Source organism: Macrosteles quadrilineatus, unplaced genomic scaffold (assembly GCF_028750875.1).
Source record: "Macrosteles quadrilineatus isolate MER2022 unplaced genomic scaffold, UCM_ALF_1.0 Scaffold_1__1_contigs__length_201487025, whole genome shotgun sequence".
Lineage (NCBI taxonomy): Eukaryota > Metazoa > Arthropoda > Insecta > Hemiptera > Cicadellidae > Macrosteles > Macrosteles quadrilineatus.
The window spans coordinates 17954739-17975423 of record NW_026542594.1 but is presented as its reverse complement, the minus strand read 5'-3'; the positions used below and the strand labels follow the sequence as shown (position 1 = coordinate 17975423).

Sequence of the window (20685 nt, the reverse complement as noted above, 5' to 3'; positions counted from 1 at the left end):
TGGTGACCGAGCTTTGCTCGGAGAAAATCATTAGTTCACTCTGAAAGCAGTCTTAGTATCGGAGATACATAAATCTGTTCCCAAACTCCACACGGCTCGCCTTTACAACGTCCTACACCATTTCCTACGTCATAGACCTGTTTCCCTCCATTCCCATAGCACTTTAAGATTGTAGATACCTTAATCTAATCGTTATTAACAGTTCCCACACTCCGGACAGCTCGCCTTGACTACTTCCTTCACCACTTCCAACGTAGCGGACCTGTTTTTCTCCCTTCCCATAGCATTTCAGAATTGCAGAAACGTTAATCTAATCGTCATAAACAGTTCCCACACTCCATACTAATCGCCTTTACTACTTCCTTCACCACTTCCTACGTCGCAAACATGTTTCCCTCCCTTCCCATTGCATTTAAAGATTGCAGATACATTAATCTAATCGTCATAAACAGTTCCCACACTCCGGACAGCTCGCCTTGACTACTTCCTTCACCACATCCTACGTCGCGGACCTGTTTCCCTCCCTTCCCATTGCATTTAAAGATTGCAGATACCTTAATCTAATCGTCATAAACAGTTCCCACACTCCGGACAACTCGCATTGACTACTTCCGTCACTACTTCCTTCGTCGCGGACCTGTTTCCCTCCCTTCCCAGAGCATTTTAGGATAGCCCATACCCTTATCTAATCGTCATAACAGTTCCCACACTCCAGACAGCTCGCCTTGACTACTTCCTTCACCACTTCCTACGTCACGGACCTGTTTCCCTCCCTTCCCATAGCATTTTAGGATTGCAGATACCCTAATCTTATCGTCATAAACAGTCCCCACACTCCGGACTGCTCGCATTTACTACTTCCTTCATCACTTCCTACGTCACGGACCTGTTTCCCTCTATTCCCATAGCATTTTATGATTGCCTTTACTACTTCCTTCACTACTTCCTACGTCACGGACCTGTTTCCTTCCCTTCCCATAGCATTTTAGGATTGCAGATACCTTAATGTATTCGTCATAAACAGATCCTAGACTTCGCACTGCTACCCTTGACTACAATGTCTCGAGTAATCTTAAGTATAATCAATCTTTGGTATAATCTTTGCTCAATATTAACAAGTGATGTTTTTCCTTTTGTACTGTATTTGTAATTTGCTAGTATACTGTGGGTAGTTGGTTTATTATGAACACGTGCTACAACTTCAAGTCTTTTGTTTACCTTTTCCTTGTTATTTAATTCAACCAACATGGTTACTTAGCAACCCATAAGACTAATGTTAAAAAAATGTGACTTTCAGTTTCGTTTTTCTACGTAATTAGATTTTTGTTGGCAGTTCTAACTGCATGAAACTTGTTTTTAGGCCAAAAATAAACTATTTACAAGATTTGAAGAAAATCGTCGGAGCCGTTTTCGAGATCTTTCTGCAAGCAAGCAAGCATACATACAAGCAAACATTGCTCGTATTAGAGTATAGGATACACGTGATGTAAATAAATTCCAGTTTAGAAAAATATCAGTATCAGAAGTGAGGGAAGCTATTAATGAAATTACCTCTAGAACTGTCGGTGTTGATGACATAAGTATTGCAATGATAAAAGCCGTCAGCCCTTATGCCATTGATGCAATAACTCACCTTATGAATATGTCTCTTGTAAACAGTGAATTTCCACACGCGTGGAAGAAAAGTATGGTACATCCATTGCCCAAAAAACAGATTCCTTCAAACTTTAATGATTTAAGGCCAATATCAGTCTTGCCTGCTATGTCCAAAGTGCTGGAAAAATTAGTAATACGCCAAATAACAGCATTTTTTAGATGCAGAGAATCTGCTCCCCAAACTGCAATCAGGGTTCAGAAAGAACCATAGCACTTGTACTGCATTGATGAATATGTTTGCAGACTTGTTTGGAGCGAGGAGCGAGGGCAGGTGTAGCTCTGTAGTCATGCTTGATTTTTCACAGGCCTTTGATTCCATAAGCCATGGTTTGCTCCTAGCAAAATTGAAACATTTTGGTTTTCATTGCAATGCGGTTGCTTGGTTTAGATCTTACCTGGAAAACAGAATGCAAGTTACCAGGGTGTGTACCGATATCTCACCTCCCCTAGAGAAATCAAGGGGAGTGCCTCAGGGGAGCTGTCTGGGGCCCATTTTGTTTACCCTGTACACTGCAGATCTGTCCAGATGTGTGAGTCACTGCAATGCGCATTCATATGCCGATGACTGCCAATAGCATTTCTCCTATGAGATTCAGGCCGCTGATCAAGCTTTTGCAGGAGTGAACTCTGATCTGGTGAGAATAAGTGAGTGGTCACGCAAACATGGTTTAAAATTGAACTCTGAAAAATGTATGATACTTCATATTGCTACACCCACTACTCTTCACAGAGTCGCAAATGGAGACATGCACGTTCAAATCGCAGGAAACCCTCTAATGGTGAGGGATACCGTCAAGACCTTGGGTGTGGTACTTTACAGTGGCCTCACTTTCTCGGACCACATCACTTATGTTTCCCAGGTGGCTTTGGGAAGGCTGCGTGGTCTGTACCGGTACAAAAACATCCTGCCAGAGACAGCCAAGCTGCAGCTGGTACAGTCACTAGTGTTGTCAGTGCTCCATTACTTTTTTCCTGCATACGGCAACAGCATCTCAAGGGAAGAGATGTCCCGATTGCAAAAAGTGCAGAACTCCGCAATTCGTTTCATTTACGGTATCTGTAAGCGTGAACGCGTATCCCCATTCCGGGATGCTGCGGGGTTGCTGTCAATGGGTGCCGTTTGCAGGGCGCAGACTTGTAGCCTCATCCACCGGGTCTTGGTTCAGCAAGAGCCTAAGTACTTGAGTAGAGAGTAGTAGAGAGGCTTGTGGCACGTGGGGAGGTGACTCAACAAGTGACCCGGCAAAACGCCTTGCTCCAAATTCCAAAAGTAAGACTAGAAGTGGGTAGAAAAGGGTTATCTTACTTTGGCCCAAAGATGTACAATGATCTCCCCTTGGACCTAAAACAGCTGGGGGTCCTGGCTTTCAAAATAAAAGTAAAGAAGATGTAAAATATTGTACATAGCTTATAATTTTGTTTTGTATAATAATCGTTGTATATTTTTAAGTTAGTTATATTGACATGAGTTACTTTGTAAAACAGTTCTTATACTGAAAGACGCTCGTAAATAAAGGCATTTTTATTTATTTATTTATTTACCTTGGGATTATGGTGGACAGCAAGCTTAGCTGGCGGGATCAGATTTTCCGTACGGCGGACAAGGCCGCCAGGGTAGTCTCCTCTCTTAGCCGGTTGATGGCCAATGTTGGAGGGCCTCGGTCCAGCCATAGAAGGCTGTTAATGTCTTCTGTCCAGTCCGTACTCTTGTACGGTGCTGAGGTGTGAGCAGACGCTGTCAATAAGGAGGTATATAGGATGCAGCTCGCCCGAGTGCAGCGTCAGGCAGCACTAAGAGTTGCATCCGCCTACCGAACAGTGTCCGAACCCGCCGTCCTGGTGGTTGCTGGAGTCATCCCCGTCAAACTTTTGGCGGCGGAGAGAAAAGCAATTTATCAGCGCAGTGGGGAGGACCAGGCACGAACAAAGGAGCGTACCCGCACCTACCAGCTGTGGCAGGAGAGCTGGAAACAGGAGACTCGAGGACACTGGACCAGGCGACTGATACAGCAAGTCCAACCTTGGGTTAATCGGCGGTGCGAAGAGGTGGACTCCTCACCCAATTTCTGACGGGTCACGGCTTTTTCCGGTCGTACCTGTTCAAGATGGGCAAAGCCGTGTCACCCGATTGCATATACTGTCCATGCATTCCCGATGACGTGGAACATACCTTTTTCCACTGCCAGCGTTGGGAAAGGCCCCACCTGGAGGCTCAACAGTTAGTAGGACTGCTGTCAGTGGATACGGTCATACCGATGATGACGGAGGGTGAGGACAATTGGACCTGTGTGTCACATTGCATCCAGGGTATTCTCCGCGCCAAGAAGCTCGACCTTGACCGGGATGCGGTGTAGGTCATGAAGTATCTAAATGCCAAAAACGGTGAGAGCCCTGAGGGCTTAGGTCATATGTTGGCCTGACTTGAAGTAATGTGACAAACAATTCCAGGTCTGAGTCCAACAGAGTAGAGGGGGTTTTTAGTGAGTAGTCTGTGATAGATCCAGGAGTCTCACACTACAGGCTGGCTACCTGTGTGCGTAAAAGCATTTTCCCTCCTCTCCCTTAAAAAAAAAAATAATAGTTGCAGTATTTACTGCTTTACTGTTTTTTTATTAAAAGGTACTCACTATCAAATGTTCTAGACCAGTGGTCCCCAAATGGCGGACTGCGGTCCGGATCCGGACCACCGCCTAATTTTTTACGGACCGTTAGTTTGAATTCACTAACTGTGTTTTTTAATGTATTTTTATCTTTTAGAGAATTTAATCTTTATTTGAACCTAAAGATATATCGCTACCAACCATTAAAGATCAAAATATTTCATACCAGAAAACTATTTTTATCGAAACATAGTTAATTCGCCGCGCTCCGCGCTGGATAACAGCCGTTATGAGCATAAGCGATGCTATGCACCGGCTTTTTCTTTAAGCTTCCTCCCCTCCATCGCTAATTGAACTCGCCCACCCAGTGGCCACGTCACCTCGTCATCGCCAGGCCGCCCGCACTGGCTGTAGTCAGCACTGTTGATGTCGCGTCGTCTGTTTGTTTACTAATTTGGTGTTTAGTTCTCTCATTGATTATTCATCCTGTCGTGTGTTAGTTATGCAAAAAGTGTAGTGCGAATTACATACAATGGATAACAAAAAGCGGAAAGTAGACAGTGAAAATAGGTTTTTACCAGAGTGGACAGACCAGTATTTGTTTATACTTACAAACAAAAGTGGAGCTGTGCCTGTGTGTTTGATATGTCAACAAACGGTATCTGTTGTCAAGAGTTCAAATGTTAAAGGACACTTTGAGACTAAACACAAGCCTTTTGATACAAAATACCCAATTGGAAGTGATCTTCGCACGTCTAAGATCGAGAGTTTACGTTCGAACTACTTAGCTAGTACCCAGATATTAAATCGAACAATGACTGCCCAAGAAAGATGTGCAGAGGCTTCTTTGCGTATTTCGTGGACTCTCGCTAAACATATGAAACTGTTTACTGATGCAGATATAGTCAAAGAATGCATGATTGAGGCAGGAAACGTGTTATTTGAGAATAAACGAGATGTTGTTGACACTATTTGACGCATGCCGCTTTCTGCATCTACCAGCACACGAAACACTGAAGTTTTAGCAGAAGAAAATTGTGCAGACCCTCCGGCAACTTGTCCGGACCGTGACAGTTTTATAGAAACTTGGAATGGACCTCCATTTAACATAATTGGTGACCACTGTTCCAGACTACTACCGTTTAATATAGGTACTGTATAACACCATTTCAATATTGGATACAACGATACAACACTATATCAGATATATAACACTAAATAGTGTTAAATATTCAATACTAATTTGTAACGAATGTCATTTGAAAGTCTTTGGGAAATTACAAACAAACATATGATTTGGTAAAATAAAACACGTTCAGCTCGCACGTGACGTAGCTGCGCGAACTGGGCGAATTTACGCCTCGCTATGCGTACACCATCTGCTATACGCATTGCTTAAAAACTGTCTATTAAACCTGTGTCCATACAGAGAAATAGACTTCATAAATTATGTTAAATTAAACCTTAGTTCTAAGACATTTTCTTGACTGTGCCATGCATGTAAACCAGTGTAACGGCAACAAATGCAGGTTAAGTGTAAGAAAGGGCCAAGTGGCCCTAACTTTGCCTGTTGCAATAAAGGACACAAACAAAATTAGCAAATATATTTAGAAAAACATTCCAAGAATGATCCAAAATTCTTTTATCACATTAAATTTAAAAGTTACAAAACCTTGGCATAAATTACCAGTCTTCTATTTACCTTAAAGTTCTTCTTCTTTGGCCCAACTAGATGCAGCAAAAAGTAATTGAGCATGGCAGCAATTCTATCCACCATTGTCCCATGACAAAATATGCTCTTAATCTCTGAGCTCAAGTAAACCAAGCACTCGATGGTCTTAGTTCCCAAAATGTTATCAAATCTAAAACAGAACAAATATGTCAGGTCATATATAGTTGCATCTATCTATATTATTAATACACTACATGAAACTTTGTGAACAATAAGGCTTTTTTGTTTTTAATTTTCAACCCCACATACTATCTACCAAAATGTTCGTCTAGGTGTATAGATTTGCAAACTGGACTTGCAGTTTTGAACAAGTCCCTTGGCTCTGTCCCAGTGGCTTTTAAAGTTTCCGTGTTATCCTTATAAAGAACATTTTTGTTTTGTTTACATTATGATCAGCTGGATAATTTAATTGCATAATGATATCCGTGTCGTAGACACCGATGGTCCCTCATATGTTTCCAATCCTCATGACAATGTCATAAAAAATGCAGAAGAAGAAAAGAAAAGAAAGTATATGTCAGCTTGTGAGAACCGGAATGCATCTTTCACTCCTTTGATAACATCAGTTTGCTGAATCCTAGGCAATGATTTTCAAACACTAATAAGAGCATTAGCTGAAAGATTGTCAGAAAAATGAGTTAAGCCTTACAGCCTAGTAGTTAATTGGATAATAACGAGACTGACTTGCTCAATTTTAAGGGCAACAAGCATGTGTCTGAGAAGATCTCGAAAAAAAAAATGGAGATCTGCTTGAGAATTTGAAGATGGAGCAGGCGTCCAACATATATATTGAAAGAATCAAAATGTTTAGTAATATCTGTAATTTAGATTTATTTGTCTTGTAATATTTATAATAAATAGCATTGCTATTAATATTTGAGTTGTAATTTAAGAAAATGTGTGCTTCAAAGAATATTTGACATATTTATAAATTTATAGTACCAAGATATGTGTACATGTATAAAAACAGAAAAAAGATTAATTCTATGACCACTTATTGTGCATTGTATAATTTTACCCGGGCAAAGCTGGGTTTTGCTGCTAGTAGTTTTTAAATCTTCACCCTTGATTTATGTGGACAATTTTTGGTAATCAAATTATATTTACGACATCACAAAAATGCCATTAACAATAAAGTAGTAACTTTAGAAAATTACAACAAATGGCCATTCCATTGTTACGGACAAGACATCCTGGACTAAAATACCTCCGCCGCAGCGAACCTGCAGACTAAGCGAATTTCCATTTGCCTGATTGGATTTACACTAAAATGTCTCCTTAAAAATATCACTTTTATTCCCTATTTAAATAGCATTAGTTTTGTTGTGAATTATTCCGAGTACCGCTACTTAGGTTTGCTGCAACAGGGAGGGCAATAAGGTATTTTTTGTAAAATGTTAATAGTTTAGTATAAAATGAATGCCATTTCTAAATTTGATCAAAATCTTCTTATAACCAAGCAAACTACAACAGTTTACAATTTTCTCCATAAGAATAACATGGGAATTTTAAATTTACAATTTTTTGGAATTTTCTCTGTGGTGCATAATGACACAGCAATCACAGCAATATACTAAAGGCTCGTTCACACGGTGCGAGTTTACAAGCTACTCGCTGGCGTGTAAGAAGCCGGCGAGTTGGCGAGTGCGCTTGTAGTTGTTCACACGATGCTTTTTCCACTCGCTCATTAGCTAGCTTGAACCGAATCCTCCAACATCTTTGAATAACACGCGCACAAGTATAAGCAACTGTATTCACACTGGGCTACTTTACATGCCTACTCGCTCAAAAGCTGGCGAGTTGGCGTGTAAAGTAGCGGCAGCGTCAACTTTCTCCAGAGCTTTTTTACAAGCAGCTTTTGAGCGAGTATTTCGTTCACACTGAGCTATTTTACTAGCTGCGTGTAAAAAAGCCGGCGTGTAGCTTGTAAACTCGCCCCGTGTGAATGGGGCTTAAATTATTTGTTTTTTTAAGCTCCACAAAATTATTTGGAAAGAAGCTGCTAAATTTTATGTTTTTAGGGTAAAAAATGGGAAAACTAATTTTTACCCAATAAAACCCCCTATAAATCCCTGTTCCCATAGTCCTACCATGCTAGTTCGCGAACTCATTCAAATAAACGTCTTTCACAGTTCAGAAAGGCTTAGCTCCAACTTTACTATTCTTCCTGCAGTGGTATTAATTGTAACTAATTAATGAAAGCTATAGAAATCCTTCAAACAATTTTTTTGACGAATTTAAAGTTTGCTGCTCATGCTATACATATTCAAAAATAAAGCTGTTATTTTTTCTAACACCAACCATAACCATTCCATCCGGTATGCTCTTAATAGTCCAAGCAAAATACAACAAATTACCCTTAAACCTGGGCAAAATTTCTTCACAGATGAAGTGGTATTCAACACAGAAAATTATGGTTTATAACATATCCAAAATCCAATAAAATCCGACCATGGGAAATTACTACAAAATCAAATTCAAAATGGCGGCAAAATTTAAAATTTTTGTGAAATTTGTTTTAAGACTTTTTGCGGTATAGGATAACGGAAAGCACATATACATAAATTAAATATCAGATTGGATCTTAAAATATCAAATAAATACAAGAAAAGACTTTATTAAAACGACAAGGACATATTTGTATGTACATTTTAGTTTCCATCTATAAGTATAAAAGAGGATGTTTGTATATATATATATATATTTGTTTGGCAGTGATAAACTCAGACACCACTGAACCGATATCCACGAAACTTGGTACATACGTGTAGAATTTCATGGAATAGGTTTATTATACACCATCAATTTCGTGATCCGTCCAATCGGCTCCGCCAGTGGCTCTGGAGTTTCCCATGTTAACCTTATGAGAAATGGAATTAATGAATCTTAACAGCTGTTTCAATTAAACAAGTTGGTTCTGTTCTATGATGTTCAATAGCATTAAAGTTACAAGGATTACCAACAGGGTGCAGCACTATTATTTCTTTTACATTTATGACAACAGCTAATTTGCAACCAAAAGGTGAGTGAGCGTAGCGAACAAACTTCAACCTGGAGGCGAGTTAGCGTAGCGAACGAGTTAACCTGAAGGCAAGTGAGCGTAGCGAACGAGCTAACCTGAAGGCAAGTGAGCGCAGCAAACGAGCTCCAACCTAAAGGTGAGTGAGCATAGCGAACGAGCTCCAACCTAAAGGTGAGTGAGCGAAGCGAACGAACTTCAACCAGGACGTGATTGAGCCGAATAGAAAGACCAAAAATATTGTCGACCCACTAGCATTAATATAAGAGCAATAATAAAGAATCGGTTATCCTTTGGACTATATGTGTTTCATTAGTTGTCATACGTATTTTAATTTAGTTATAAGCACTTCATATACAATAAGACAATTAAACGTTACGGTACTTAAATTATAAATAGTCAAAGGCAAGACAACGTCTGCCGGGTTCAGCTAGTAGTTACTAAAAAAGAACTAAATTTAATAAGCTTTCTTGGACAAACTATTTGAATAACTGTTATCATTTTGTTTCAATGTTCTTACATTCATTGATCTGGCACTCCCCTCAAGAAGTACAACAAGACAGTCCGTTCTGTTTACACCCACAGTTGCGCAATGGGTCATAAAAGAAGAATGGACCATTTTCAATAATCACTCTAGGGTTGGCGGTATATCAGATACTGTATGGTAGTACGACTTTTTCACCAAGTAGGACATTATTCTCAGACGTTTGAACAAATATTTGAAAAATAACTATTATAGGAAACAGTAAACATGAATACTATAGTATGAAACAGTAAACATATCAAAACAGGCAATGCAAAAAGACTACAAAACAAAGAGTCGTACCCCCAAACATTTCTTATGGACGTTTCGTAGTTTGAACATTTTTTAAGATAATTTTTCTTATATCTCCAGTTTTTACAAACGCTTGCAGTTTGTTCTAGCCTTAAAATATTCTGTGATAAAAGGGTTTACATTTGAGCTTTTGATCATTAAAATCAATGATTTAAAATTTAATGATGATTTAGAAACGAGCTACGAACCCTAACACAATAATTAATTTAACTTTTTAGATATAACTTTTTATTAAGAGATGTTATATCTCGGGGTTTTAATATGTCACAAAGTTCATTCTGGTCTCAAATTACTCAGTGAATCTTTGGCTTTAATTTTATTAACCATTTAATAAAATCTGATGAATTATAATTGAGTCATGAATCTTTATTTAACAGTAGATTATTTGTTTTTAAAATTTGTCTTTAGTTTTAGACATATATCCCCAATTCTAAATAGCTCCCAAAAATCTTTACAGTCTTAAATAAATAGTAACATTATTGACTTTTGTTTTAGCTATGGATTACTTATTGGGAGTTATTAGAATTGGGGATAAATGCCCTAAACTAAAGAACGATTTTGTAAAAGAAATAATTTACAGTTAAATAAAGATTCATGACTCATTTTAAATTTGTCAGATTTTATTAAGTGAAACATTAAATTAAAGCCAAACATCCACTGAGTTAATTTGAGACAAGAAAGAACTTGGTGACATATTAGCAACCCGAGGTATACATCTTTTAATAAAAACTTATTTCTAAAAAGTTAAATTTAATATTGTGTTAGGGTTTGTAGCTTGTCTATAACACGTCCGATTTTAATGATCAATAGCTCAAATGAAAACACTTTTTTCACCGAATATTTTAAGGCTAGAACAAACTGCAACCATTTAAAAATTTATTTTTAGACACTTTCCCATGGTCGGATTTTGTTGGATTTTGGATATGTTGTAAAGTAACATTTATTGAGTCGAATACCATTTCAATGGCTTATGAAGCAATTTTGCCCAGGTCAAATCATAATTTTACTAGACTATAATACTAGTATTGCCATTCCCAGATTGAATAAAACTATAAACTGTACTTGTGCTTTTTATAGATATCCTTCAAACATTATTTTTGACGAATTTAAAGATTTTAATATCTCACAATTATTTGTTAGATCCATCATGCTAAACATATTCAAAAATAAAGCTGACATTTTTTCTAACACCAACCATAACCATTTCACCCGGTATGCTCTTAATACTAGTATTGCCGTTCCCAGATTGAATAAAACTATAAACTGTACTTGTGCTTTTTATATGGCTAACTACATGTTTCCAAAATTACCTGATAGATTAAAATTTCAATTTCACTATAGTATTTGCTCTTATAAAAAAACTGTAAATGGCTGGTTAGTTAGTATTGATCAGAACGAGATGGAATCTTTAATCGCCTCTAACTACACCCAATAACGTAAGCTGGTCAGTCGGAATGAGAGGGAATTTTAGAGTGATAAGGTATGAGAACGTTAGTATGTATGTGTGCATGCGAGTGTTACGGAATGTGCGTGTGTCTGTATGCGCGAACGCCAGTTTCCTGTGCTGATTATTTCAAAAGCATATAATATACAAACCTTCCCAAGGCTCATTTTTTTTTTCTTTGACGTGCAGTATTGTTCTTTTGTATAAAAGTTTGAATATTGTTTCCTATTAATACTATTTTGATTAAAAGTTATATATTAGTCAGATTAGCCCATCATGATAATTGAATCTCGGATTTACATTACCTCACCATTCTATTACATAGATGTAGTAATTATCTATTAGAATTAAAATAGTGATTACGCAAAAATAATATAGTTAATCAATACTACTATATAAAAATCTATTGGTGTCTGTCTGTATGTGTGTTACTAATAGGTGCAAAAACTACTGAACCAACTGGGCTTAAATTTTACAAAGATATAGCTACCATACCAAGGACCATTATAGGACTATTCACATTTCGATACTGACCGTAGGCTTTGCCCCTTTGGCTTTAAAAGTTCTGAGGTGAACATTTTAAAAGTAAATATTGATTGGTCTCCATGGCTGCGATGAGAACACTAAAAATGTTTGTTTATATTTGCTTTGACATTTAAATGTAAACAAGAAGAACTGCTAAACTGCATATTTCACAATTTCAGACAGCTGATACAAAGAAAGTAAAAATAATATTTTCCATAACTATGAGGTAGGTTTATTTGAATCTAACCTTTTATCATGGATTATTGATTCTAAAACTATGTCAATGATTATAGAAAAAAAAGATTCTATAACCGTTGCTGTATCAACTCCGGCTCTAATTTGGATTTTTTAAAGCGTCTAAGCTATGAAAATAATGTTATTGATATGTTTTCATGGAAACAGTATGAAAATTACAATGTATAGATGTTTTGTATGAATTTGCTTAAATTAAACTAAAGAATATCATCAATAACTAAATTGTACGTCGTTGATTATTGTTTTCTAAAATCTGTTGTATATGTGTAACTATATTTAATTAAATTATCAAATGGTAATACAAAATACTCTTATTTTATTTTAACATAGCTCTCAGTTCACATTTAATTTATGTAATACATTTATTATTTGTGTTTTGCCACACCATTGAATAAATTAAACCAAGGAAAATTTCATAAAACTAAGCAGTACACAGTGTTCTTTTGTTTCTAAAATCAATGAAATCTCTGTTACTATGTTTAATTAATGGTAAGTGTGAAAATGTAAAGGCAATGGACGATGGAACTGATTAAAAGAACTGGTTTGTATATTAAGTTGTTTGTTGATATTTTTGTAGAGTAGAATCAGCAGAGATGCAATGAAGCATATATACTGTATGTGCTATTAAATTGTTTAGTCCTTGATGCTTTGATAATTATATTAGTTTTGTCTGCTGTCTTTAATGCTAAATTATTTGTTTAAATTTTTTTATAGTACCTATAGATATAGTTCTTTAATATTTCAAAAGACTGCATTGATAAGGCAAACCAATATTTCTAAAGTTTATAACAGCTGACTTAGTTTTGCTAACGATTTATTGTGAGTAATAAAACTGAAGATGGAAGGATTTGTGAAAAAATTTCATTTAAATTTAATAATTAGTGCCTTTTCAACATCAAAATTGAAATTGAAAATGTCAATAATAAATTAAAAGATATGTAATCAAGGGAGATGAAGGTAAATCATGTATGTCAAAGTTTTATTCGAAGATTTGGTCAGTTTTTCTCATATCAGCCTACACAAGATTTAAAATTAATCAAAACCAAAATGGTGGTATCCACTAATTACCAGATTTCAAAGTCATAACTAAAACTTTTCTATTAACCCTCCGAGTGTCACGCGTCGAGTTTAAGACGCACAACACACTTTGTGTAGGGTCACGCGTCGAGTTTAAGACGCACAAACATCGTTTACGGCGAAGGCTCTATGACTGACTGAATCGGATTGAACTGGATCGAGTTAGGTATCGTTCTTTCCGTAATATTCTAAGCTTTCTCCAGAGGTCTGTCTCTAAGCGCTATTCATTTTAGTTCCGAAAATATTGTAGCAGACAGCTGACGTGCGTGTATTTGTAAACAGCTAGGTTCCCCCGGACCGATGACTGATGTGTTTTATTACGTTTATCATTGTTTTAGTGTTAAAAATCAAAAGTAGTGATATACGTGGTGCATTATAAGAAGATTTAAGTGGTTTTGAAGTGCTGGTTGATGATCCTGAAGAAGTAGGTAGTGATATTGATGTAAATTATCAGCCAGATTCCTAGCTATGGTTAGGCTATGCATTCTTAGCTAAACGCTATGTACTGAAATCCGTTTTTCGCTCATAACTTATTTATTTGATAACTTACCTCGCTATATGATTATATATTTGTAATCCTCATAAAATTTAGAACAAAGTGGCTATTTTCAAATATTTATAGGCCTATAATTTATACAATTTCATTGAGCGCGAACTTATTTTTTTTTTTTTTAATTTTCGAAATTATATTTTTTTTTTACCTAAAAATTTTTTTTTGAAAAAATGTTCTTTATGTTTTATATATAGTATTGAAGCCCATGATTTTCCAAACAAAATGGTATATAGAACATTAGAATTAACATTGTTTTAAGCTTCTCAGATCCGTTTTAATAAAACCTTGCAAAGGGGCCAAAAATAGGTGGACATTAAGGCCTAAACTATGGACACTCGGAGGGTTAAGGCCATAAGAGTTGAATTTTGTTTCTAAAAGCGTTGGCGGATGTGTAACTATTATATGCAACATATGTAAAGATTAAAATGTTTCTATTTTGTGTCCTCTTCCCGTTGCAAAGCACGGGTACAACAGCTAGTAGTAATATATTTATGTCACAATTTAATGTAATTCATATTCTATGTATTTGTTATTATATAGTTATTTTACTTGATGTTTGCGACTAGGTCCCTGCACTCAAGCTTTGCTTCGCAGGGACTTAATTTCAGATTATTTATTGTAAAAAGTTAAAAGTTAGGCCTATATGTAATGTTATTTTTTTTTTTTTTTTTTTTTGAATAAATGAATAATTGAATAATAATAAATGAAATAAATTAAATCATTTAATAATAAATGAATTTAATCGTGGCCTCATCTGAAATCATCTTGCAATGGCAGCAAAATTTGTGATGATTTCCCACGATCGCAGCAACATCAGTAATGATATCCAGTTATTGCGGCAACATCCGTGATGTGATTTCCCGCAATCGCGATTTTTAACTACACAAAACCAGACAAAATCAGCGAAACATTTAAATTTCCCGGTTTTTACAAAATCCACACACAATTTATGGATTTTTTTCCGGTCAACACATTCACGCACAATTCGCAATTTTCCCAGTTTCCAGGACGGCTGGACACCCTGATTTAGTTTGACAAATAATTTGACTAAAAACTTATGGGACCAGACATCCTGTAGCCTCTATATATACAAATATGTAAAATTAAATGCAGAAAAACAAGTCAATGTTTTTAAACTGAAAGTCAACGTTTTTGAGACTGCATGGTCTTTTTCTCGGAAGGAAGGGCAGTAGGATGTAAACCAACCTTAGGCTTACACCTCCCGTTTGCAATACAATTCTCATATTGCAGACAAAATTGTGTAACAAAACAAGAAAGTAGGGTTAAAAAAAGATTTTCTGCGTTCAAAAATAGAAAAATGTTGCAGATTATTTTCATGGAAATTAATTCACAGTAGCTTGTGTCTTGTTAAGTAGTAAGGTATGTTTAATCTATGCTAAAGACTTTAAAGTGCAGTTCTAACCTCATAGCTTGCTAGTTGCTACTCAGTCAACACTTTCAGACTTATTTCTTCATTCTACTGTACTTTGACTTTGCATTACAAAAAGTAGATCCTAATATTAACTAAGCTAAGAGAATGTATTTTAAAATTATCCAAATAGATATCTGTCTGATAAACTAATCCAAACTACAATTCTGATCAATATAGGCTATTGTTAATTAATCAAATAAGAATGGTTGACAGTATTATGTTTCCATGCCGGTAGGTTGCAGTAAGCCTATCGTATTGGAGCATTGTAAACTAGGCAGCTGAGCGGAGGTGTAGACTTCAGAGTTAAGGAAGATGTCATAATATTCTGACGTTGCCGTTGTGATTTTTGTAATACCAAGCATGAAATGCTGGGTAGAAATAAAACAACACAATACCATGATTTATTAGGTTGAAATTAGAGATTATTTCTAGGTTTTTTTACTAATCGAATGTTTGAATATACTCTATTAAGATCGAGTCAGGCTCGAATACTAAAGTATTTGTTCAACTATTCGTACTTTCGAATATTCGCACACCTCTAGTAAAAAATGAGAGCCGTTAAAAGATTCAAAATGGCAGATTCAAGATATCTTTGAACGGCTGCCATTTTCGACTCGGTTATCCGTTTGGGTTCAAATTTGTGGCATTGTATTCTAATATTTAAGAGCTTTAAAATGAGGGGCCACAACATTGGTCTTAATATTTGAAAACTTTTAGTTTCCCCCCTATCTACCCAAAGGGGGAGGGAGGCAAACTTTTGATTTCTTCCAAAAAGCTAGAAAAGTCATCATACAATGATATGTTGAAGTTGCAAAATTTTATTTTACGCCGTTTAATTTATTTTTGAGTGTGTTAAGCCTTGCAAGCATGCAAGCTAGTCACACCTTTAAAAAATGCTTGCTCAATAAAAAAACCGTAAAAAATCCGAGAAATTTTACAAATTTTATAGTGGTAGCAAAACAGGAGTGCCGATGGAGACCAGGTCAAGTCCCTTTAAACGCACGCACCCCCACAGGTCTCCATCGGCACTCCCGTTTTGCTACCACTATAGAAGTAGGGCGATTTTCGAAGGTGAAGGAGTGCGATTTTCGGAAAACGCTAAAGAGTATTTTGTAGAAAATGTAATTCCTGACCATGAAAATTCTTTCAAATGTTTGCTAGCTCTTACCGTTTTCGAGCTACAGCCATTAAAAAAATGTATATTGGTTAAAAAAAAGGGGGAGGTTTAAATTTTGAACTGCCATAAATTTTCATAGGATTGACGTAGAGATCTCTAGTTTGCGCCATTCTTTTTCTTTTTTCATGCCCTCACATTTGATATGTCAAAAGGGGTACCTTGAAATAGTTAGGGGTAGGGGGACCCCGAGAAAGGGAGTGAATGGGAACTTCACATTAAATTCACAACAATTGTGGCCCCCTTGTCAATAAAAAATTCCCGCAAACTGCATATTTCTATCTATTGCAGCTTTTACATAAATAAAGAAGCAATTAAAAAAAAACACCCTGTATAGAGTTAGAAAGTAAAAATCAAATTCTAATCTAAATTTCTCTCAGGATTTAACTTGTGGTTTAAATGTATAAAGTTAGGGCTACTTTTAGTCAGCCATGTTTGAATTGTTAAAGAGTTGGATCCAAGCACAAGATTTTTTACCTGGCAGTCATTCCAACGTGCACAAAGCTACTTTCATTTCTCTGTCGCTCAGCTGGTGGAAGAGAGTTCCATTCACCTGCCTCTCTGAAAAAATTAGTTCAGAACGCTCTGTAGGTTACAATTTGTAAACACAATATACACACAATCAATAAAAAATGTATCTTCGTAAATATAATTTGTATACTTCATATTTTGAGTTGTTTTGTCTCTGGATCACAGTACAAACTATAAAAGGTATAAAATTACCTGAGTACTGCCAGAGTGATCCTGTTACTGTAGTCCTTACGGATAACACGTTTCGAAGACTAAGTCCTCATCATAGTCTTCAAAACGTGTTATCCGTAAGGACTACAGTAACAGGATCACTCTGGCAGTACTCAGGTAATTTTATACCTTTTATAATATGTATTTTGACAATGTTTGGGAAATTTACTTGTTTTAGTGTATCTATTGAAAGTTTAATTCTATACTTTCCAAACAAACAAGTATTAGCTAATTTTCTTTAGTTAAGCAAACTCACACATAATTTTCTTGAAAATCAGGGTGGCCACTGAACTCCTGGGGGAAAAACTCACAAATTTCCGCCAGCTTTCTAGGTCTTGATTCCTTTTTTGCTTAGAGGGGTCTGCAGGTCCAAAAAAATTTTGGGTAAGGTTGGATCAACAACAATTTATTGGCTTGAGGGGTCATTTTAGACAGAAAAAGATTGTGCATATATTTTCGCCATTGCGGAAAGCATTTGCGAAGATGTGAGATGAAAAATTAGCAATTTGGTTGTGATGGCTGGTGATATTCATGTTTTTCCGCAACCGTGGGAGACCATGACGTCGCCGTAACCCCGGAAGATTCACCAAGTTTTCTATGACCTTAGAAGATGTTCACGTCATGTTCACAATGTTTTAACGGAGTTGGGGCTAACGGAATTTTATGTGCGTTTACGTAGTCAAATAAAGTACTTTGCTGGGTTTAACCCTCCTAAATTCGTCTTAAATCCGTATTACAACCAAAAGGCCGTATTACACAGGCAGGGTCGCAGCTATACATTTTTCTAGGGGGGCAAGTCCTAAATTTCTCCCCGCAAGTGCCAACAATGGCGTTTTACAGCCAGTCTTAACAAGAAGCACAAACTTTTTAAAGAAAATTGCCCGAATGTTTAGTGATAAGTTCATATCTTGTAATTAAAAATGTAATAATTTTTAAAATTGGTATATTATTATGGAAACATTAAACTTGTAAGTACAATTTTTAAGAGAACTAATCAAAATTTTTTTAAATATGTGTTTATTAAAATGCAGTGAACATACAGCTCTCCATCCATAAGGTCACGTCAATTAGTTTAAATAACTTCTTGATCAGCATTGTACGTGTTATTAAATTTACGGAAAGTAAATGAAAGAAATGTCTTATAACATTTAAAACATATATTTACGCTTATACTGTTACTCACAGGACGGTAAATATACAAAAAATTGATGATTCGCCTATTAGGTCTGATGATTGGAGTGTCCAATCAAAATCGATCACCACTTACCATCTTTTTTGTATATTTACTGTCTTGTGAGTAACAGTATAAGCGTAAATATATGTTTTTTTATTTATATATGTTTAATTGAGTTAATACTTGCTAATAATTGTCTTTAATTGGATGTTCTGTCTATTGATCAATGGTGGATCGAGCCAGAGTGTGCGAAAGGCGCCCCTCCCTAGTCAAAAGAATTGACTGCGATCGCAGCAAAATTGTGAACATTTCCTTCCATCACAGGATCATGATTAACGTCACCCGCAATTGCGGGAAACCCTCAACGTCTCTCGCCATCACAAGGACATTGTTATCAACACCTGCGATTGCGGCAAAATTGTGAACATCACGGGAACATCATTATCGTCATCTGCGAATGCAGGAAAATCATAAACTTCTCACATTATCAAAGGGACATCGTTATTGTTACTTGCGAGCATGATGAATCATTCATTTTAGAAAACAATTTGTTGTTTAAAAATAGTCCTTTTTCTACAAAACGCTGCGACCCTCTTCGCCCTTTTGGGTGGCGACTCCACTCTAGACACGCCTGTAAATACAAGAAACAACTTTGACCTTGAGCAGTCATGTCCGCCACTCCCCCCCCCCCTGCACCTATCACCACGTTCACACAGTATAAATTTATTTTCTTCAGAGCTCTTTTAGCGAATTTCCCATATAGGGAATAAGCTATTACCGTAATACTCATGGTAAGACCTGGACGCGGGACCGATTTTTTTTTTTCGTTTTGAGGTCTCTAGAGGCGAAAAACACCATCCGTTCAAATTCATATATATATATATATATATATTTATATGTTTATATATTTATATATTTATATATATATATATGTCCGTTAGCACGATAACTCTAGCAAAAATGATCCGATTTTGATGAAATTTGGTACAAACGTGTAAACCTACGTTTATTCGAACGAGTTCGCGATCCAGCATGATCGGACCATGGGAATGGGGGTTTACGGGGGGTTTTATGGGGTAAAAATAGGGTTTTCTCATTTTTGACCCAAAAAACATAAAATTTAGCAATTTCTTTCCAAACCATTTTGTAGAGCTTAAAAAAACAAATAATTTAGTATATTGAAGCGTTATTATGCGCCTAATGGTTACGGAGAAAATTCCAAAAAATTGTAAATTTAAAATTCCCATGTTATTCTTATGAAGAATAAGTAAACTGTTGTAGTTTGCTTGTTTATGAACATATTTTGATCAAATTTGGAAAATGTCTTTATTTCTTACTAACTATTAAAATTTTACAAAAAAAAAACAGTTTTACCCTCCCTGATGCAGCAAACCTAAGTTCTTGTTAAACTAATTCTATTTAAATAGGGAATAAGTGTTATATTTTTAAGTAGACATTTCAGTGTAAATCCAATCAGTCAAATGGAAATTCGCTTAGTCTGCAGGTTTGCTGCGGCGGGGGTATTTATCATATTGGCTAGACCACTTTTATATGCAAAAGCAAACTGATTTGTATAGTAAAGTTGAAACAAATTATATAGCAGCCTCAATTTTGCCGCCCTCCCAAAAGTTACCGCCCGAGACAAACAACCCCCATGCCCCCCTCCCCACCCATAGCTGCGGCCCTGAACACAGGTTTTTCTGATGAAATTTCAGGACCCACGAATAATTCCTGGTTTTTCTACCAGTCTGTGGAAATTCTGAAAATAAGGCATCCATTGTGTTATATAACGATGGGCCTACCTTGCCGCTATCATTGTTCTCAGTTGAGCCATGTTACTGAGGGCTTCGTCCAGGAGAAACACAGCGTCATTCATCAGCAAGTTGAGGAACCTGAGAAACAGCGGAGGGTTCACTGCTTCCATGTTGGCCTCCGCTTCAGCAGCAAGTTTCCTGCAAGTAAATTGTGTCATTAAATGGATTCAAAAACCTAGCAAAGCTTAAAACCTCTTGGAAATATGATTTTTTTAATTAAATTTTTGTATTGTTTTGTAATAACTTCCAGATAATTTTCTATGGCTTCTTAAACACTGAAGGGATATTTTCTACGGTTAACTACTGGCATGATAATACTCTACAGAATTGTATGTGATAGCTTATTGGAATAATAAGACTTCATAGTTCATTTGAGGTCATATTGCAAGATAGGGGACTGCACTTTTTTATGTGACTGGCTTCAAATTTGAAGGAAACCTTACATTCTGTAAACTTCCAAGATTTGATTTTGTTTGGAATTGATCTTTATATTTATTTAATAACACTACATATAAATTTATCTTATTGCTTTTTTCATCAGCCATAAAAATTATCAAGATGGAATACTAATGGATCCAGATTACCTTTTTTAAATTTAACTAGGATTACAACTTATTGTTATTCTTCTAGTACTTTTACAAGGTTTTACCAGAA

The 20685-nt window shown here is 36.2% G+C and overlaps 1 protein-coding gene across 1 annotated transcript in view; it reads right to left on the bottom strand.

The window, feature by feature from the left end:
- The window catches only part of LOC129004474 (ubiquitin conjugation factor E4 A), a 165325-nt gene that overhangs the window by 30914 nt on the left and 113726 nt on the right, over nt 1-20685 (bottom strand). The window contains exons 10-12 of the mRNA XM_054433077.1: nt 20020-20169; nt 16780-16863; nt 5959-6118 (exon numbers count right to left, since the gene is read on the bottom strand). Coding sequence (XP_054289052.1) covers nt 5959-6118; nt 16780-16863; nt 20020-20169 — 394 coding nt within the window. The remainder of the gene's footprint in view (nt 1-5958; nt 6119-16779; nt 16864-20019; nt 20170-20685) is intronic.